We start from the raw sequence: 23,012 nt of genomic DNA, 5'->3' as shown, positions 1-23,012 counted from the left end.
CTTCAGTGCTTACTGAATACTGCTGACTGCTCTGTCATACCAACCTGGCTGAACACTGACATTTCATTGTTTATAAAGATAGCTACCTATATGTGTTTAAAAATGGATCCGCACAAAAGAAATAAAAAAACTTTATATACAAATTTGTTTTTGAAAGTACAAAAATAATATTTGTCACTTCTGTCATGCTGACAAGTGGACATGCACGAGAAAAGGTCAGATGTGTCATCTGACAGCTATAGCCTGTATATTTTTAATATGATGAACACACTGCCACTGAATGACAGAAGAAATGTGTATTTCAAAATATTCCATATACTAAATACTGCAATACTCGCTGCATGTATAGATGCCAGTAATAACAGCCTTCATTCTACTTGATTAAAAGTCTTAAGCTAGCTAATATAAAGCGCACTAAAAACCACAATAGTTTAAAGAATCTACAATCTTATATAAAGAAATTAAAAATGTACAAAATATAACTATAAAAGCAAAGAATTACTGCCATGCAAGATTTAAACTAAATGCATAGAAATGCAATTTAAACGGCAAAGTCAGGTTTACATAACACTCCAGATCAAAAGGTCAGTGGTAAATCCTACCAACAAAATGCTTAAGAATGATTTAGGAAAAGAAATACATTCTCTCTGCTGGTATAAATCAGATCTTCAAATCCATGGGCTGAGTCTTATTTCAAGAAATTAGCTCTTTAACAGTTGTTTTTATGAAATCTTTCCTTTCAGTTAAATCATAAGCTGGATAATTTTCATATACCTCTTTGCAAATCTGTTTCATTGTGACTTCCTCCAGGTTAGTATTTGCCAATAATTTTTTAACTGTTTCCTTTAACTCTTCGTCTGTAAGAGGCTTCTTCAATTTTTTAATTAAGAGGTTCATCATCTGAACTATCTTCTGATTCACTTTCTTTCTTGGAACTGTTTTGATTCTTCTTGGTGGTGTTGCTATCTGCCTTCTTAACATTAGCACTTTTTGCGGATTTTTTACTTTTAGAAGCAGCTTTAGGCTTAGGCTTTTCTTTCTTAGGTGTCTTTTTTGGCGGGCTGGGTGGGGGTTCTCTCTCCCTCGGTGGTGGGGTCCGAGGACGACATGCTGTGGTCGTCCGTCTTAGGGTCACCCACCCTCGGCCCGCAGCCAGCCCACAGCGGTGCCGGAGGGAAGGACTGAGACCCAGGAGTGACTAAGTTGTCTCCTCCTTCCCGCAGCCAGAACGCTGGCGCTCCCTTATTTCCTCTTGAGTTCAGCATGGTTATGTGTCTCATTAGTCCATCTCATCTAGATTATCTAATTATTACCATACAGTTGTGCATAATGTTGTTTTATTATGTTCACTTCTAGTAGGTCATTTGTAGTATATTTCCTCTTTTGGTTATTTGCATCTTCTGTTTGTTAGCCAGTCTAAAAATGTGTCAATTTTACTGATATTTTCAAAGAAGTAACTTCTAGTTTTATTGATTCTATTGAAACTCAGTTTTCTATTTAACTGGATTTTGCTCTGATCTCTGCTACTTCCCTTTCTTTCTGATACATTTAGGCTTAGTTTCTCTAATTCCTCAAATTGTTAGGTGTGATTACTGGAGAGCTTTATTTTTATCTTTGTTAGTATTTACTGTTTATTAGTTTCCTTTTTAATACTGCCTCCACTGCATCCTCTATGTGCTAGTGATATGCTTTCATTTTAGTTGGCTGTTAGAAATACTTATAATCCATTGGGATTTTAATGGCTTATTTCTAGGAAGTGGATCATCAGATGTTTGAGGCACCTCTGGTGCGATTTAAACTATCAACTTTTCAATTAGCAAACAGATACTATTTGTGCCAGCTAGGAACAACATGTTTTTGTCAGCTGCTGTCAAGTAGACTTTGACTCATACAGTTTATCTGAGGAGTCTAGGTGGGTTCAAACAATCAATCTTATGGCCAGCGGTTAAGTGCTTAACCAACTGCACTATTCAAAAACTCCTATAAGCATATATTTACACAAAAAATTACAAATATATGAAAATATGTAGAAGTATATTCATAAAACTTTTCTGTAAAAACATACCCTGGTTGTGTACTGGTAACAGCTGTGATGGGGGTGGAGCTTGTGGCAATGGGGTTGGCTGAGTGGTTACAGGACTAAGTACAGCAGTAAATAAGTCTTCAACATCCTTTCCTCCAAGCTCTATGAAGTAAATAATAAGAGCAGTAAGATTATGTTTGTTGAGGAATGCCATTTTAATAAATGAAAAATTCAGAATGCACATACCTGGAATTTTATATAACTTGCCAAGAATTGCTCCTAAGATAAAAATAAAAAAACAGAAATATTAACAGTCACCATTTAAATATAATGTGTAAAAGAATATTTGATACAGAAATTTTAAGTATAGTAGGTAAATTATAAGTAGGCATGCAAAAATCTTTGAAAATCATATTTACTCATGTGTTTTAGAAAGCCTAGATGTAGGGCAAATATTTTACCATCTGTGACCATTTTGTCTAGCTCTGGACTGAGGATTCCATCTAGTTGTTCTTCACTTAATGGTCGTGAACTCTGACTGACACTTGGCTGAGGCAGAGAAGAAGGATCATCAGCGACGTGACCAATATCTATTCCAGCTAAAAGAATGAGGTAAGCAGATTAAAAAGTGATCAACATACTTAGACATGAAACTATTTACCAATAATAATCAATTTTCAACAATACCCTAAAAGAGAAATGGAACGTCTGTACTTCTGAATAATCAGGATTATTTTACAGACTAGCTATTCAATCAATAAAACTTAAGTACAAAGTATTTTTAGACATAACTGCTAATTATATCTTAATTTAAAAATATGTATTTCTTGAGTAACTCAGACATATATAATTTTAAATCATTGGTAATTGCCACAAAAGCACCAAATTATTTAAGATAGAATCTTTACAAACCTATGTATTTCCTTTAACTTGGAAAATAATGACACCAAACATACAGTTCAACAATTATATATAATTCGTGAAACAGAGGGCTATTTCACAAATTAATGAAATGCTCTAAAACTCAATCTTTTATAGCCATTATGGTTTGTAAACAATTTCAAATACAGAAAATATTTTTAAAAATATTCCACAGTTCCAAGCAAGATAGAGGTTATGTTTACAATATTATGAAATAATTATTCACAAATAAATTGGTATTTTATCTCACATAAATTGGCATTTTTATGAAATTCACATGTAAAAGTGGCTTACTGCCCACTTTTTTTCATGTTTTCTAAATATTATTATTCCAAAAAGTGAAAATTCAATTCAGTCTATTCTTATTTGACAGGAGCAACATTAAGACTTTGTAATATTATAAATTATTATCAGAATAGAACTATACATTGGAAAGAAAGGACAGTAATAAAAAGAACAACTAGAACCAAACTACGGAGACAGTAATTCAAAGCACAGTTCATCTGTACTATGCTTTAGCCACACACACAAGGTGGTAAGGTGTGAATTAGTGACAAAGTAGCGTTACGAACATACATGCATGCACCTACAGGCTGTTTCTGCTGAAACCACTATAGAAAAGAAGACTACTACTAGGCAGCGACCATCCATTGCAGTTTCTTACCAAATGTAAATGGTGAGCTGTCAACCTGGAAAGTGCATAAATCAAGACCTACAAGACCCAAACCAATAAAATGGATGATTACCACAAGGGAGGGGAAATGCAAACAAAAGAAGAATCAAGGTACTGCAAGAATATAAGGCTACATGCCTTAAATATAATCAGAAAGGCAGTGGAAATTAGCTACCCTTCTAAAGCAGAAAAGCTGATGTAGATAAAATGTTGAGTTTTCTGACAAAGTGAAGAAAGCCTCAATAATTGGGGGAAAAGAAAAAAATTAAGTAAATTTGTTCCACGCACTTCTCACACATATCATAAAAATAGAAAGACTATAAATCATACAAACCTGAATGATCAACTGATTTTGCTAGATCATCTGAAATAATTCCAAGGATGTCATCATCTGTATTTAACACTTCTGAAAGATCGGCTAGTGGATCATCGGTAGCACCTATACACAAAAAGTATATTTTAGAAATGGTAGTATTTTCTTAGGGATGATAGTTGAACATAGCTTCATGGCTAACAAACACATGAAGAAATGCTCAAAATCCCTAGCCCTAAGAGAGATGCAAATTAAAACAACTATGAGATATCATTTCACCCCAGTCAAAATAGCAAAATTTAACAAAACAGCAAGCAACAAATGCTGGCGAGGCTGTGGAGAAACTGGAACCCTGATTCACTGTTGGTGGGAGTGTAAAATGGTGCAACCCCTGTGGAAAGCAGTATGGCGCTTTCTCAAAAAGTTGCAAATAGAGATACCGTTTGACCCAGCAATTCCACTACTGGGAATATACCCTGAAGAGACCATAGCTGACATCCAAGCAGATATATGCACACCCATGTTTATTGCAGCTTTGTTCACAATAGCAAGGAGTTGGAAACAACCTAAGTGCCCATCAACAAACGAATGGCTAGAGAAGCTGTGGTATATTCGCACAATGGAATACTATGCTGCATTAAAAAACAAGGAACTCATAAAATATTATTCAAAATGGTTGACTCTGGAGAACATTATGCTGAGTGAAATATCCCAGTCACAAAAGGACAAATATTACATGATGCCACTGTTGTAGAATGGGACTGTCCTTGGGGTTGGGGAGAGACTGAGTAAGATGGGTTCGGTAATGTATACTGCACTGAAACAGAGGAGGGAGAAAACTGTTTAAAAGAGATATATAACTAGGTATTTCTGTCATCACAGGAGACTAGAGCGAAGGCTACATGGTGGAGGGGACCTGGGGGACGGTTTGTAAAACAATGAAAGAATCTTTTCTTTTACTTTTCCATAATTTCTGGACTCATGTACTTATAACTTGTTAGTCAAATTTGTGTCTTCTAGGTTGCAACACCCCCATGATACATCTTCAAGGATATGAACATGTACGGCCAAGCACAATCAGTAAGAGTGCATCTAAATTCCAAAATCAATCTCCATAATAGTCTATGTGTTTCCTACTGCCAAAGGGGCCCTTTAGAGTAGTGAGAGAAGATCTTCACCCTGAAACCCACAGCGTCCCTTTTCAGCAGGAAGTAGCTAAGAGAATACGCCATCCCCTTTTCCTTATGACTCAGGGTGAAGTCTCTCTCAGGGAGGAGTGATAGGGAATGGCAAAGGACACACTGACAAAGAAGATTAATCAGAACTGGCTTTGACAAGCACTGTGGCATTTGGACAAGAACAAACTGGGAGGAGGGTAGAGAGAATAGTGCAACAATGAATGAATGGAAACCCAAAATCTCTGTAAATGTTTATGAAAATTAATAAAATATAGAAGAAAAAAAAGAAATGGTAGTATGTTCTTAGGCATGATAGTTGAACATAGCTTCAACTTTTGCAAACATTAACTAAATACCAATGATATAACAGACACCGAAGTGTGTGTTAGTCATTAAAACTCTTAATTCTACACCTACACAGAATGTTTTCATAGCATAGGCACTCCAATTGTTTTCAATAAGAAAGTTCATTAAATTTTTTAGATGATTTATATTTGTGGATAACAGATAGTGATAATAAAATTTAAACTACTTTTAAGCAACACAAGTTAAACAAAACATTATAAGCAAAAATATTTAAATGCTATCTCTAAAAAAATTAAAATATGAACAGTTTCATTACTTGAAATTAATTTTATTGTATAAGCCAAACATCATCTAGTTAGATGTCTAATACCAGCATCATTTTTCATATTAATTACTGATTTCACTATTTATTTAAAAAATTGTATCTAGGTCTAAGGTTTATGTATCAGATGATGTTTCAACCACTGGGAATATATGAATTATCTCATTTTACTGAACTCTTTTATTGAATTTCAAGTTTTTTTTTAAAAAAAAAAAAGGTTTGTGGTAACTGCACTACAGTAGTACTACTACCTGCATCATTTTTCCAACAGCATATACTCAGTATATCACATTTTGGTAATCCTTGCACTATTTCAAACTTTCTTAGAATATATTTTGCTATTTATATTTTTTGTAACACTATTTGGCAAAAAATTACCAAATATGCTAAACCTCACAGCACTCCAAATTTTAAATAACTCTACTGCACATAAAAGCTTACACTGTAAATGGTGTAAAGCTAACTGTTACATGCATGCACTGTGAAACAAAAACATTCATGTGATTTGCTTTATTGCAATATTCCTTTATTGTGGTGGTCTGGGACTCTGAGGTGCATCTATTCGAAGTGACAAAAATAAAGTGCCAGTCCTCAAACTGCTTACTTCCTCAGAAGTTAGTAAGTAAACATCATCAACATCAGTATTAAAAAATAATACAAAATAAAAACAAGAGTACTTTACAGGGTACAGTATTACACATATGGTGAGCAGGGAAGACTTTTGGTAAGGAGATGACTAAGCATAAATCTAAATGGAATAAGGGAGTAAGATGAGTACAGACAACACATCATACAGAATAAAAACAAAAAATCGTGTCAAGTGGATACTGACTCAAGATGACCCTTGTAGGGTTTCCAAGGCTGTAAATCTTAATAAGTATAGAGTGCATCCTCTCCCCTCTCATGGGGTGGCTGCTGGATTTAAATTTCCGAGCTTCTAGTCAGCAGTCCCAAACGTACTTCACTACACCACCAGAATGTTCCAAAAGCAATCAATGCATTGCGGCTGAAGTGATTCTGAGTTATGGTGACCCTCTCCTGGGTTTCTGAGGCTGCCTATCTTCACAAGAGAAGGCTGCCCATCTTTCTACCAAGGAACTGTTGACGGTTTTGAACCACTAGAGATTCGCAGCCTTTTGGCTACCAGTGTAACTATGCCACAAGAACTCCTTAGGCAAAGTCCCTAGGGTAGGAAGAGTTTTAGCAAATATAAGATGCCAGAGTGGTGACATATAATAAATGAAAGAAATGTAGCAGGTAGGGCAAGATTAAGTAGGGCTTCACAGGCCCTGATGAAGCCATACCCTTTATTCTAAAGTTTAATGGGAAACAAACTGGGGATTGGTTGAGAACTAAGGAATGGAACACAATGGCTGTCATGTAGAAAAAAGACTTGGCATATGGGTGGGGAACGTGGACATGACTGTAGGACTATAGGCCACTTTGGACGAGGAGCTGAAGTCTATTGGAGTGAGGATGACTGTGTGTATACGGAGACTGGGAAGAGGGATGAGAAAAGTCGCTGCCATGAGAATATATTTCGACAGTAGAGAAATATTTGTGGATTGATAACAATCGGGATGGAAGAGAATTATCTCATCATCTCTGATACCTCTGACCTCATTGCCACAGTCACTGTGTCAATCCATCTCAACCAGGATCCTCCTCTTCAGTGCTGATCCTTTACCATTCCCAAGCATGGAATCCTTCACCATGGACTGGTCCCTCATGACAACATAACCAAAGTCTGTAAGGCAGTTTTAAAATCCTTTCCTCCAAGGAGCAACCCGCTTTCATCCTATCCAGGAGAGATCTGTTTGTTCTCTTAGAAGTCCATGGTATGTTCAATACTCTTCTCTAGCACCACAACTCAAAGGCATTAATTATTCTTCTCCCATCCTCAATAATTTTTCCAGCTCTTAAACATGTAATAAACAACTGAGAAGATTATGGCCTGCATAAGGCACACTTTAGTTTCTAGACTGGTATCGCTGCTTTTTACTCTTGAGAAGTACCTTACAGCAGACTTTCCCAAACCAACTTGTCTTTTGATTTTTATTTCAACTTGTGTTGATCGTGTATCAGATCAAGATGAAATTGTTAATAACCTCAATTTTTCCTCATCGTGATGCTGCCAACTGACCCAGGGGAAAGGATCTTGGGTGTTGGTTTTTTATGTTGAGATGGTATCCATCTATACTGAACACTGTAGTCCTTGACGTTCTGTGCTTTAAGTCCTTGGTGAGCAAGGTTGTGCCATAAGCACAACGCCAGGCCAGTTGACTTCCTCCAATCCTGATTCCATAGTCTCCTTCATAAAGTCCAGCTAGTTGAATGCTCTGTTCCGCAGAAAGATTTAAAAGGTATGGGGTAAAGATATATCCCTGACACACTCCTTTCTTGACTTTGACTGTTTAAAAGACTTAAACATAAAAAAAAAAGACTTAAACTAAACTTGGCCATTAGTCAAGGGCTTTCATTTTGTTACTACCAGGTAGAGTGGATGTACATGTGAAGGGAGTACAGATGCTTCCGAGTACCTGAAGTAATAAAAATTTAAAATAAATATCTCCATTTCAACTCCAGATATTGCCGAGTGAGTGAAAATATTGATACAATGAAAGTAATTTGCTTTCTCAAGTCAGTTTTAAAAGTAGTAAATGTAAGCAATGGGAAAAGAGAGAGACTAACACAGCATTATTTGCATCAAGGAACCCAGAATGAACACTGTAATCACAATTACTGCATCTTTATCTAGCTAAACTCTTAGAATCCTAATATTAACATCTGTTTATAAATATTTTTAAGTTCTCACCTCATTTCATTGATTCTAAGTAGCTCCTACAACTTACAGTGTCTGGAGTAGTGGTTCTCAACTGGGCACGACTTTTATCTAAGCAACAACTAGCAATATCTGGAGACATTTATGATCATACTAATGTCCACAGGACCAGAGATACATAGGATTAGGTTCTTTCCTACAATTCATAACTCAAACTGTCAGAAGTGTCAAAGCTGAGAAAATATTATATAATGCAATATATAACCAGTTCCTCGCCACAGCAGTAGCTTTTCCTTTACCCTAAATTTCTTTCAGCTATGTAATAAATAAAAAATATCTTATTTCACTCACACATTACTGATGATGAGACAACACTGTCTATATCTCTGCAAATGACAAACTGCATATTTTCTTCCCCAACTTTTGATACTAGTGGGAATTACACAATTACTCAGCCAACTCATACAGAACTTAACTTTTATACTTCTATGAAGTAGAGAATAAGTAAGTGAAGTGAACAAACTAAAGAATTTCAAAGATTTTATTTAAAGAAAGATTAATTTTCTCTGATAAAACAAAGAATCCATTAATTATTTCAAATACCTTGGGCTGCAGGTTTTCCTGAAGTTGAGGATGAACTAAGTAGTGGATCAAAGGAAGGATCCAAGAAATTTCGGTTCATATTTGTTTTACATGAAAGTTGAGCTGTATCTTCTGATAGATTATCTAAACTCAGCTTGTACTGTCTACTTGTATCTAGAAGATCTTTTCCAAAGAAAGCTTCCTACACAAAGCACATATGAAAAGAATTAATTATAAAATGATATAAAACCAATCAATTATTGCTATTATTTTTGCTAAGAAGAAATACCAGAAATGCTGTATATGAAATAATAATAATCATTAATAAATACAAAAAAATCTTACAAATTCTTTTATAGTTATGTCTTATTGTAAAGAAGGATTTTGGTAGTTTTTCTAAAACTACATAATTATGTCAAACGTGTTTCTAACAAATACAGTATAATAATTCAAGCACTTTAGATGATTAGGTTAAAATTTCAAAGTATTAAGATTGACAATTACTATTAGTACTCTAACTAATTACAAGTAGAACTAAAGCATCATAAATATAAATATTTGTAGATTACTTACAAAGAACATGACAAGGATTCTACTTAAAGCTTTAATATTTACATTATGTCAGACAGATTTTTAATTTTTTTATTGAGTCATAGATTTCACATTCTGTAAATCTGAAGAAGGGTTTTTTTTTTCCATTTTCATTATACTACGGTGTGATACTGATGGTGAGTCTCCTCCTGCACAGTTTACCACCTTTGAAAACCTGAGGGAGGATCAGCTATGGGTCATTTCGACTTGATGGTACTCAACAACAACAACATTTTAACATTTTTCTACTTCAAGATACTTAGGACACTGGTGCTTTCAATAGGGTTTCCTGCAACTGAGGGACTGTAAAACATCCCAAGGATCAACAAAAAATGCAGAAATGAAGAACTTGGGATCTTTTTACTTATTTCAACTGAGTTAACTTTGCATTAATCTGTTTTCTTTAATGTGGTCTATCTGGACAGTCCTTGTAGTGGACAATTTAGCAGTAGTTATCAATAAGTAACGTAGACTTATAAAAGATATGTCACTGTTATTGTTTTTTAATACTAAAGGGTGAAAGCCTTAAAGTTCATCAATACACACTAGACTATATATTTATACTAATGTTGACTTCTTGTTGTTGTTTAATGCCGTGGAGTCATAGACGACTCATAGCGACCCTATGAACGAACAGCCTGAGCACTGAATGTTGACTTACACTTATAATAAAAAATATAACACATGAATTTTTTAAAAGGATATAGAACTGTTGTAAAAGAAGAGCTCTAAAACACAGTATTAATAGAAAGTAAACTGAGCAACATAAAATATCTAGCAAAATAAAAATGCTAATCAGTAATATTACATACTTCTTTAAGTAAATTGTTATGTGCCATTGAGTCAAAACCCACCCACAGCTGACCCTTCTGCTCATCATTCTCCTGCAGAGTAGTTGGTGGATTTGAACCACATGCCTTTGGGACTGCAGCATAATCCTAAGGATTCTGTAGGCCCCATGGTAAGCTTCATTAAAATCCCAAAGGCACATGGTTTGAGTCACCTGGAGAGTCAGCTATGGGTCAGTTCTGACTCCATGACACACACAACAACAACAACATGTAAGTAAATTATTTTTAACATTTTTAACATTCTGAAAACACTAAATTGCCATTAATCACTTTGAAGAGAGATTCTGAGGTGGTTGGATAGAGAAGCACACTTGAAATGATGAAATCTATACCAAAATATTTTGTAATGGAATACTTTTACATGTATAATGACTATAAGCTTCATTTTGTGCCATTATTGTCATTATCCTTTTTAGATCTTACTTCAGGAACAAAGACTTAAGTATACCTCAAGCAGTATATGTCTCACATTTTAAAATAACAAACAAACTGTTCCACTACAGTAAATAAATTTGAAAATCCACAAAGCTAGGAAACCTACCAGCATATAACAGCAATGTTTTTTATTAGGAAAATGAATTTTATAATGTTAGAGATGTTTTAATTCCCCCACAGAATTTTGAGAAATCTGAGGCCAATTTTCCTGGAATTATTTTTATAAATATCTCATGATGTCTTTACTGTGCTTATTAAACAATACCATTGTTATTTGATGTCTTTTACATAATTCTATTACTTGGTACTCTGACAAATAATGGAGAGAATAGAGCTATTATTAGAGGTTCCTAAAACTATATGTACATAGCTAGTTATTCAAGGTAAAACTGATACTTTTAGTGCATAAACTGCACAATTACTTTATGTTTACCTTGACACTGTTATGATTAACAGATACTTGAAAAAAAAATGTTACTGAATTTCTAATGAGGTTTTGTCACTAAGCATTTTCTCATCAATGGAAAATTAGTACAAGTGTTATGAAAAGATGCTCAAGAGTTTGTATCATTAGAAAGGTTTCTTTTACATAAAAACAAAACCAGATTAGATACTACTTCTGTATACCAGAAGAAACAATCTTGCTCAACAGACTCACTCATTACCACTGGGTTGGAACCAACTCAAAGCTGACTCTCCAGCAGGTTTTCAGAGGCTGTAAATCATATGAGGAGACTGCCTATCGCTCCTCAAAAGGGGCTGGTGGATTCAAACCACTCACCACCTGTGGATAGGCAGCATAATGTCCTATCCATTAAACCACCATACCTCAGTAGATTAAGATCACAGAAATAATCATGAAATTAGCAATACTTTTAAAATGTCTTTTGCCAATGTATGAAATAATTTTCATAAACTGCTAAAGAAAATGAAGGAGATATACTATGGAAGGGACAAAATTAGGGGTTCAAATAGCTCTTAATGAATTTCTCAACATTACTATGTAACTCTGAGGCAACTTTGAGTAGATTCAAATCATCCTTTCAGCTGGTAGCTGAGCACTTAACTAGTTATGCCACTCAGAAAAAAATACATGTAGATTTTATTGTTGTTAGCTGCTGGCTGGATTATAGTGACTCAAGTATGCAAAGTAGAACCAACCTATAGTATTTTCAAGGTGATAAACTTTCAGTAGAGCAGATTATTAAGCTCGTCTTCCCAAGACCTACACAGGTCTGAATTACCAAGCTTTCAGGTAGCATTGTAATACTTACTCATTTGTGCCACTCAGTAACTTATAACTGAGCATTAATGAAGTAGCAGAGCAGTATTTTAACTTTTCATAAGATTTTCCATAATATGATAACGGGCTAATAAAAATTTCTATCAACATCACCCTATACCCAAGTGCCTATGCTTAATGGAAACTCTATGGCACAGGCCGTAGGAAGCTGTGCTGTTATCCAAAAGTCTTCTCTCTCTGGTGCTCCACAGAGAAAAATGGGCACTGAAGTTTACAGTTCCCAAAAACCCACTGGAAAGTCAGCTTTGATTTAGTTCTAACCAGACAGCACTGAATGACTTGACTCTGCTTAAAAATCTATACAAATCAGTGCTTGGTTTTTATACTCTTAATCTGGTGTCTCAGGGAGGTATGGTGGCGTAGTTATAAGAAGCTGTGTTACAATCTCCAAGGTAACCAGTTCAAATCCAACATATTGCTCTATGGAAGTAAGATGGACAACCTCCTGCCCTGCAATTTACTGCCTGTGAAAACCTGCTGGAGGGTCAGCTATGAGTTAGTGTTAGTTCTGACTAAGAAGTACACAACAACAATCTAGTAGCTTAGCAATAAGGAACTGAGCTGCCAAAGACATATAGGCTGAATCCACCAGACACTTTGGGACAAAAAGATGGGCAATCTCCTCCCTGTGATTTACTGCCTCTGAATACTCGGTGGAGGGTCAGCTATGAGTCAGTTCCTACTTGACGGTAAATAAAAACAATTACTAGATTAAGGAGCTCTCGTTGCCTAGTCCATGGACAGCTGTGCTGTTAATACAAAGGCCATGGTATGAATCCGTCAATGGCTCTATGGAAGAAAAACAGACTACCTTCTTACAATGACGCACAGCCTCAGAAACCCACAGGAGAGTCAGCTATGGATCAGTTCCAAATTGAATGTATTAAGTTTGATTTTCAGTTACTCAAAAAAAAAAAAAAAAAAAGGTAACGAATTATGTTACTAGAAAGCAAATGGATCTGAAAATCAATTAGCTGATGTTAGTTAATAGTTCACCTATAGAACAAAGTTAACTGGAAACTTTAAAAAAGAAAGACAGACAACTGAATATATAGTTCTATTAGAAGGATCAATTATAGACACTGAAATTAAGATGGATACTCTATAAAATTCGAATTAAATTTCATGAAGGCCTAGGGGAAAAGGACAACTTGTTTAGGACACTGAAGGATCAAGTTGCAGAGTCTGATGTTCAGTGGCAAATCTGTTCTAAAACAGAGTTCTTTCCAAGAGATCACATCTTTAACTTTTTGAAATAATATATAAAAAGTAAAGCGTGAGCTCAGGTGGCCTAGTGGCAAGAAGCTGTATTGCAATCCCAAGGAGAGTAGTTTGAATCCACTGGATGCTCTTCTTCCTGTACCAGTCAGATCTGATTTGAAGGTACACAAGCACACACAAAAAATAAATTTTTTTTAAAGTAAAAAGAATTCTATTTTAATGTAGCTGAACTTTTCCCAAACATAATTTCTTTATATTGAGAGTTATTTTCTTATGCATACTTTGGATAAAAGGAATTTGGCTTAAATATATACTTCAATGAACCTACAAAAGCAGTTAAAACTCTAACAGAGGCTGCCAAAAAGAAATCATTATTGAATTAATATATTTACTCTAACCGGTTCCGGCAAAATGAATGTCAGTAGGACTTTTCTGGGTGGCACATGGGTGAGGCTGGTTGGAAGAACCACCTTTCACATCTGGAGTACCCTCACACAAAACACAGACTACCTGTCATGTTGTAGAAATACCTACAAAGGAACAAACAGACTAGGAAGAACTTGGAGAGTACCAAACCACAAGAAAGGGAAATGATCACTTTCATGGCATCTTGGTAAATAAAAAAAAGGCATTTTTTAATGATAAACAAACCCAATAAAAGCCAGTAAAACATAAAAAAAAATCTTTTCTTCAAAACTGAACACATTACACTTCCTTAACTATAAAATATAATGTGGAGAAAAATATTACTTGTAAGTAGGAAGGGAAGGTTTCTTCAAGCTTATTTTTCCTTTTTCGGTATCTCTTCTTTATCTTTTCTGTATTTTCAGCCACAGAAACAGATTCATCAACTAGAGTATCTGGTAACTGCTCACTCCAGCCTAAAAGAACATTTATATTTATAAACAAGTAGTTTTTAAAAGTTTCATACATAGTCACAAAACCCAATTTTATAGCTTACCAACATACGAACATACACAGAATTACACCAAACAAACAAGTATTCTAAAACAAAAAAATCTCAAAATACATCAGTTAAGAATTATAAAAAATTCATTTCAGGTCTAATTGTTATTTGCAGATGCTTCCTACTGTGTATCCTCTTAATCAGTATTTTCTCACAGAGTTGAAAAATTTAATAACCAAATAATTTGTTAAGCATTATAAAAAGATGGTTCGAATCCACCAGATGCTCTGCTGGAGAAGAAGGGACAAGTTCTTGTGCCAGTCAGATCCAATTTGACGGCAGACACACATACACCAAAAACCACCTCCCCCCAAAAAGATTATAAAAAGAGAAAATGTGCACAAGTAGTTTAAAAGACTACTTATACTACTTAAAGGGACTTTAGTGATTATAAATATCTGGTAAGAAATAATGGGGAACAACAGGCAACCAAATTCATTGAGAAAAACGCATTCTTTCAATCCAGCAACCCTTTGCCTAGGAATTTATTATAAATGCAGTTACGTGCATAGGATATATACACTGTAAAATGCAAGACTATGAATAGGAAAACCATTTAATCTTAATCAGAACTAAAATAAGACAAAACTTTAGAATTAGCAAATTATGAAATTAACAGAGAAACAAGTATACTACTTAAAGCAGATGTTCTCATGTTTCTTAACAGTAGAGTAAAAATCACATCTTTTGTGAAAATTAAAGGGGCACATCTATTCCAGACCATACAGGTGATCTGAAAACTAAAAATACTGGATAAACATTTTAAAAACTAATTTTTAACACACCAGTAATATAGTTAGAATGACAAGAATCCTTAAAAGAATAGGTAAATAAGGAACCACAGAAGTAAGCAAAGAACTAAATACACTAAAACTTACTGAGATGTAGTGACTTTGAATTTCAGCTTTACGAGGTATGGAGAGTAGAGGACAAAGTCTTAAGGCTTCCTTGGGGTGGGGAGACTACCTAGATATATACTGCACTAAGAACTAAACCCAGCCCTATCTCTTCCATATATCATGTTACCACTCCGGCCACAAATAAAGAAAACCACTTGTTATGTTGTGAATTTGGTGCTGGATAGAAAGGTAAAAATGAAAATCATCTATGGAAATCAAACTCAAACAAATAATTTAAAGTAGTCTTGGGCTGGTAGTACCTCATGTTTCAATTTGCTGTTGTGTACTGCTGAGTTGAAACTGACCCATAAATGACACTCCAGAGGCAATAAATCACACAGGAGATTGCCTACCTTTCTCCTATGGAATAGCGGGTGGATTTGAACTGTGTGCCTTTGTGTTGACAGTGCAATTCTTCACCAATATGCCACCAGAGCATTTCAGAGAGAAAGTGAGCTAGTGATATAATTTTTTTTAAAAAAAATTTATATATGCTGTTTTGTTGTAATGTGGCATGATTCTCCCACAACTCATATCAACCCTATGTACAATAACTCTGAACCTTGCTCTATTATGACTCTTTCTCTCTCTCTCTCTCCCAACCCCCGCCCATAAACCTACCCCCATTACCCCAGTTCCTATGTCACTTAATTTCCTCTGGAGTCTTCCTCTCCTGTGCTGCCCCTGCACAATCAAAAGAATGAATGGCCCCACCCACCTGGATAAACCATAAAGCACAACGGAATGTCACTACTCTTCCCCCTCTATCAAAATCCTGCTATAAAAACTCCCACAAATATAACCTGGGCACAACTTCCTTGGTTTCTATCTTCAAACAAAGGAACCTCGCCCAGGAGCTCCTACTAAAACTGCCTTTAAGCCTTCCTATACCCTGGTCCTTTTCTTGAGTTCATGACTTTACAGTCTTTCTCTAAGGTCCCTCCTGACCATGTGACCAAAGTACTGAGACAGAGTGTCAAAACCCTTGCCCCCAAGAAGAAACTTGATTTCACCCTCCCCAAGATAGACCTATGTGTTCTCCTGGCTGTCCATGGTATGTTCAACACTCTTCTCCATCACCACAACTCAAAGGTGTTGATTCTCCTTCTGTCATTCTATGTCATTGTTCAGCTCACTCATGCATAGCAAGTAACTGCAAAGACCACAGCCTGAATCAGATCCACCTTAGTCTCTAGACTGACATCTTAATTTTTTTTTTAGCACCTTTACAGAGGTATCTAACAGCAGACTTCTCTAATGCAATTCACCTTCTGAGTTCCTGCTAGTACCAAGAGACTGTGGATTCAAGCAAGGTGAAATTGTTAACAAGTTCAATCTCTTCTCCAACCATCATGGTGCTGCCAACTGGCCTGTTGATGACAACTATTCTCTTCTTGATGTTGAACTTCAAACCATATTGAAGACTACACTCCATGACCTTTATTCATCCAGTTGTTCTTAAATAAATTGTGGCAATGTAATATATTGTTGCTTTTTATGTTCCTTTTAACGAAAATCTTATCACTCCTACTAAATGACTAGATGGAAACATGCAAATATGCTTCTTAAGGTAAGCGGATTAGACAGCTTACTAATCAAGCATGCACCTTGTTGGGGCTGGGGCAATGCAAATAAGGACCTCAATGAGGGGAGTGATTTCCATCTTGCTAGACTTAAAACAGGGAGCTCTGCTCATATAGTCTATACTGAGTTCTGCTGCTAATCCAAGACATGCATCTCTGGTGCTTTGAATCCACCAGTGTCTCTGCTGGCGAACTCTTCCCTTGCATTTTATAGCTCCAGAAACCAAACGGCTAGAAACTCAAAGGAGAGTTAGCAAAGAATTGGATCTAACTTGACAGCAATGAGTTTTGTTGGAAGGCTTAAAACAAATGATCTCAGAGGTGCAAAGGGGAAAAGTTCTGTTAACAAGAAGAAATTGGGGTAGAAGTTGTCCTTTGGATGCATGGTCCATGTGCTGAGGTCCTCTTTGACCCAGGACACAGAAAAACTGAGCACAAGAAACAGCAAAAACAGTGGCAGCAGAACCAAGAGACCAGCACAAGCTGGTGTATCAGGCTTATGAGTTCAAAGGGAGAAAACTGAGTACTCTTGGAAGGAAGTTTGCTCCTGTGTGCTACATAGTATTCCATCATGTGAACATACCACAATTTCTCAATTCATTCATTTCTTGCTGGACATTTAGGTTGTTTCCATTTTCTCGCTAATGTGAATGCTGCTGCTATGGTGCACTGGTGTACCAATCTCTGTGTCTCGGTACTATTTTCCTCAAGGTATATGCCTAGCAGTGGAATATTTGGATCATATGGCATTTCTATGTTCCGCTTGTTGAGGAAATGTCAAACTGTCTTCCAGAGTGGTTGTGCCATTTTACAATGCTGCCAATAATGTATGAGTCTCCACCTCTCCACATTCTCTCCAACATTTATTGCTTGCTGTAATGTTAGATTTTTGCCATTGCTACTAGAGCGAGACAATGTCTCATTGTGGTTTTGGTTTGCATCTATCTTATTGCCAGTGATTTTAAGGATTTCCTCATGTGCCTGATGGCCATCTTCCTCTGTGAAGTCTTTCCAAGCCTTTTGTCAAATGCCTTTTCTGCATTAATTGCTAGGATTATATGGTTCTTGTTATTTGTGTTGTTAATATGGTGACTTACGTTGATTGTTTTTCTTATGTTAAACCATCCTTGCATACCGCTAATAAATCCCACTTGAACATGATGAGTATATTTTTTTATGTGCTTTTTTTATTATATTGGCTAGGATTTTGTTAAGGATTTTTGCATCTATGTTCACGAGAGATATTTGTCTGTAGTTTTCTTTTTTGGTAATATATTTGCCTGGTTTTGGAATTAGGGCTAATGTCTTCTGGAATTTTCCTTCTTTTTCTGGTGAGAAATCTTCTCTTGAATGTTTGGTAGAATTTATAGACCAACAATCTAAACCAACAGCCTCTAGAAAAAAAGGAAACTGCAAGGATAAGAGCGGAAATTAATGAGATAGAAAACAGAAAAACAATTGAAACCATCAATAAGACCAGGAGGTGGTTTTTCTGACAAACAACTTACAAACTGAACAAAAGAAAAAAACCACACAAATAAATTGATTAAGGAATGATAGAGGTGACATAATAACAGAACCAGAGGAAATTAAGTCTATAATATCAGAATATTATGAAAAGCTATGCGTGGATAAATTTGAAAAATGGACAAATTCCTTGAAACTCATGCTCTACCCAGATTTACACAGTCAGTTGTAGAACACTTGAACAGACCCATCACAAAAGAAGAAATTGAGCAGGACATAAAAAGACTCTCCCACAAAAAACCAAACAAAATTAAAAAAACCATGCCCTGGACCAGATGGCTTCACAGCTGAATTCTTTCTGTGCCTTTTATCGTTTTAGGAATTGGTTTACCAGCATTTTTCTTGTGGAGGTCCTGCAGCATTCTGTAAACTTTCAGTATGTAACCACTGTCTGAGATGGTATTTTCAAATGTTTTCAATAGTCAGTAGGTTATCTTTTCACCTTATTGGAAAGTTTTTGATGCACACAGGGACTTAATTGTTTAAAAGTATCATTCATTGATGTTATCCTTTCATATACATTGTTGGTTATATTTGTCAGTCTATTTGTACCATAGGCTGGGGCTTCTCAGTTTGGTCTAATTTTGTCCCTTATAATCTTTCTGGTTTGCGCTTTACCTGAGGGTCTCTAATCCCCCTTGAAGTGATTTTTGTGTATGGTGTGAAATGTGGATCCTACTTCAGCTTTCTGCAAGTTAAACTTTGCCAACACCATTTACTGAAGAGGTTGTTTTTCCTTCATTTGATGACAGGTTTTGTTTTTTTGTCAAATACCAGTTGACCAGTGTCTTTCAATTTTCTTCCTTCTTTGTTCTCGGCAGAGAGAAACAAATACTTGTATCTTAGATGGCTGCTCAAAAGCTTTTGATTGATTTCTGGATTCTCAATTCTGTTCCTCTGGTCTATGTGTCTGTCATTATAACAGTACCATGCTGTTTTGGTTATTAGAGCTATGTTGTATGTCAAGGCATAATCTTGATTATTTTAAGTTCTGGGTTACCTGTGCCAGTAAATGATCAAACCTAGTGAAGATGAGTACCAAGGAAAAGGAAGCTTGTTACAGAATTGGTAGAGTTTGACGAGAGAGAAGGTATACCTCACCTCTACCTCACAGAACTCAGCGTTAGGCTAATGGTGCCCAAAACAGTGACTTCTGTCTCATCAAGTTAGAAGATGTTAGATGCCTTCCATGTCTCCCACATCCTCTTTTTAAAAGCATTGTTTATATTTTGCAACATGTACAAAGAAATAAGGAACTAATAAAAGGGCAAAAAGTAAGGAAACCCCTAAATAGTAAACCATGTTCAGTGGAAATGAGCTATTGGTCCTAAGGACTCATGGTCACATTTGAGAAGAACAGGTCAGTGGCGTAACACAGTCCACTAAAATAGTCCTTTACATTTTACTTTTGCCATCATCAACTGGGATCATAAAAGCTTGCGAGCAGCCATCTAAGATACAAGTATTCATCTATCTCTGTCTAGAACAAAGAAAGAGGATGAAATCAAAGACACAAACAAGGAGTCCAAAGGGTTAATGAATACCATTAACCACAATCTCTAGAACTCTAATACCAAAAGAACTAGTGACTACCCAATCACCACTGTTGACCACTCTAAAAGTGTACAAAGTTCTGGACTGGAGAGAGTATACAAAAAACGCAAAAAACGTGCAACCAAACATAAAAACATTAAAATTTGTCAGGATCATCGGTCCAAGAAGAAATAACGTCTTCCTGTAGTTACCACACTGAATACAGACTTCTAGTCTCCTAAAAATGTAGTCTGTGGTCATTTAAGTCTTCTACTTGTGGGATCTCTCATAGACCTTTTGTCAGATACCAGGGATAGTTTTTGTAACTAAGTGATTCCATTCCTGAAATGTTTTATTAAAAAGAAACTTAAAAATAACCAAAAAACAAAAAAAAACCCTCAAAAGAATATCATCTATTGGGTTGAGACACATTTTAAAAATAAAATCAACTTTGGACTCATGTACTTATAACTTGTTAGTCAAATTTGTGTCTTCTAGGTTGCAACACCCCCATGATACATCTTCAAGGATATGAACATGTACGGCCAAGCACAATCAGTAAGAGTGCATCTAAATTCCAAAATCAATCTCCATAAAATCTATGTGTTTCCTACTGCCAAAGGGGCCCTTTAGAGTAGTGAGAGAAGATCTTCACCCTGAAACCCACAGCGTCCCTTTTCAGCAGGACGTAGCTAAGAGAATATGCCATCCCCTTTTCCTTATGACTCAGGGTGAAGTCTCTCTCAGGGAGGAGTGATAGGGAATGGCAAAGGACACACTGACAAAGAAGATTAATCAGAACTGGCTTTGACAAGCACTGTGGCATTTGGACAAGAGCAAACTGGGAGGAGGGTAGAGAGAATAGTGCAACAATGAATGAATGGAAACCCAAAATCTCTGCAAATGTTTATGAAAATTAATAAAATATAATTATAGAAAAAAATAGATATGAATCTAATACTTTTATCAAGGAATAAGGTTGTGATTGTAACATTACTTAGGATAGACTAAGATTTTAGAGTAAAATACTGTCAGTAACATACCATCATCTCTGCTAGGTAACTGCTCAGAGACAGAGCCTGAAGAATCTTTTCTAATCACAGATCTTTTGGTTTTTCCTTGTCCAGTTCGACTTCTTTGCCGAACCATAAACCCACCAATACCTATCAAAAAGAGAAAGTAAATAAATTTGTAAACAATTAGTATATACCCCTAGCTTCATAATTTAGTAGGACATTTACCAAAATTCAATTTGGACTCATTGAGGGCAATATTTTAATGCAAAAATGTATGAGTTTGGAAATAAGCAAAGAGACGTCAAAGTCATTGTTAACACTAACCACACAGAAGTAAAATTTTTTAGAAGGTCTGAATACATTTTTACTTTTAGACAATGTCAGAATGACAAACACTAAAATATTCATATTTATCAAACTAATAAAAATTAGTAACTTACACTGCATAATTTATGTTATTTGCATATTATCTAAGAAAGATACAAGATAAAATATAGGATTCAATCTTTGAAGACTTCATGGAGTTGTGCCTATTCATTACATATGATCAAGGCTTGAAACACACAGAGCTTTGTGATTGAGCATGAAATCTGGAGGCGGGTTGTTTATATTCAAACTCTGGTGACTATCTTTCTCATTGCTGGTTCTCCGGTAGGTTTCCATGGGTATAAATAGCATGAGACCAGACTCTTCATTTTTCTCTAATTGCTGCTGTGGAATCTGAACAGCCAATAAGATGTGGCCTTTGGGATACCAGTGCAACCCTACAGACTAGGCGACCAGATATCTCTGTATCCTATTTTTTGGAAATTATTTAAATTACTCAATTTTTTCACTAGAAACAAGGGGATAACACACTCCATCTATGCGAGCTCTGGTGGCATAGTCCATAGGGTAACGAAAAGGCAACTGCCTCTTTGGAGGTTTAAATCTACTTGTAGCTCCACAGGAGAAAGATGGACAATCTCCCCTTGTGTGACTAAAAAACCTTCAAAATCCTGCTGGAGAGTCAGTTCCAACTTGACAGCAATGAGTCTTAGGGTATGGTTGGTTTTTTGTTTGTTTGTTTTTGTTTATTTTTATTTTTACTCCTACATGATATGAGGATTAAATAAATTAACACACAGAAAAATTCTCACTGCCTACTAACCCCACCTTTATGACATAGTTGTCTAACCAAGGATCTTGTGCTCTCCTGGCTCATCAATTAGATATGACTTCCATATACAGGGAAAAAGAAGACCAAAACAAAAAAAAGAAAACATCACCAAACATAAATTTCCAGGAAAAAAAAATTTACATTTTGGTGAATGTTTTTAAAAGTTAAAAAGCACTTTTAGGCTAGTATTTGGAAAGAAAGTAAACTAGTCACATAAAATGATTTGAATGAAACTAGTATTTTTATAAAAAATGTGAATACTCTAAGGGAGCTCCGGTGGCCTAGTGGCAAGATGCTGTGTGGCAATCCCAGAGGTGCGCAGTTCAAATCCACCAGATGCTCTGCTGGAGGAGGGGCAATCTCCTCCTGTACCAGTCAGATCCGATTTACATACATACACACACACATAAAAATTTTCAAAAAAAGAATCTATAAAAAATGTGAATAATCTGAAGAAAAGGTTATTTTTATGCTCTTGTGCGTTAACAAGTCTTTCCTTAAAATAAAAAATGCTTAAATCATTCTTACTAACAAAATATAAGCCCTTAGAGGAATAGAGATTACACTGACTCAATTTTGTAATACATCGGTAAACTGGCTAATTGGAAAATGGATACATACATATTAATTTCCTGTCTATTTTTATCAATCTAAAGGGCACAAAGAATACCCTGTCAATGACCCATTTTCAAACTTTTTTTTATGTTATAAAGCAACAAATTCAATACTTTTAAAATGAATTATCAGATATTAATAAGATGTCTAAAAAAACCCCAAATTCCATACCAAAATTATTTCAATTATTTTCTCCATAAAGTAAATACGAC

The 23,012-nt window shown here is 35.6% G+C and overlaps 1 protein-coding gene across 1 annotated transcript in view; it reads right to left on the bottom strand.

The window, feature by feature from the left end:
- KMT2C (lysine (K)-specific methyltransferase 2C) overlaps nucleotides 1-23,012 on the bottom strand; it is a 187,666-nt gene that overhangs the window by 120,237 nt on the left and 44,417 nt on the right. Inside the window, exons 12-18 of the mRNA XM_006895137.1 lie at nucleotides 21,054-21,173; nucleotides 14,252-14,382; nucleotides 9,122-9,302; nucleotides 3,952-4,056; nucleotides 2,485-2,613; nucleotides 2,270-2,302; nucleotides 2,066-2,185 (exon numbers count right to left, since the gene is read on the bottom strand). Coding sequence (XP_006895199.1) covers nucleotides 2,066-2,185; nucleotides 2,270-2,302; nucleotides 2,485-2,613; nucleotides 3,952-4,056; nucleotides 9,122-9,302; nucleotides 14,252-14,382; nucleotides 21,054-21,173 — 819 coding nt within the window. The remainder of the gene's footprint in view (nucleotides 1-2,065; nucleotides 2,186-2,269; nucleotides 2,303-2,484; nucleotides 2,614-3,951; nucleotides 4,057-9,121; nucleotides 9,303-14,251; nucleotides 14,383-21,053; nucleotides 21,174-23,012) is intronic.

The sequence above is a fragment of the Elephantulus edwardii genome, unplaced genomic scaffold, assembly GCF_000299155.1.
Source record: "Elephantulus edwardii isolate Elephantulus edwardi_28Jun2011 unplaced genomic scaffold, EleEdw1.0 scaffold00161, whole genome shotgun sequence".
NCBI classification, from domain to species: Eukaryota; Metazoa; Chordata; class Mammalia; order Macroscelidea; family Macroscelididae; genus Elephantulus; species Elephantulus edwardii.
This window is presented reverse-complemented; position numbering and strand designations above follow the sequence as displayed.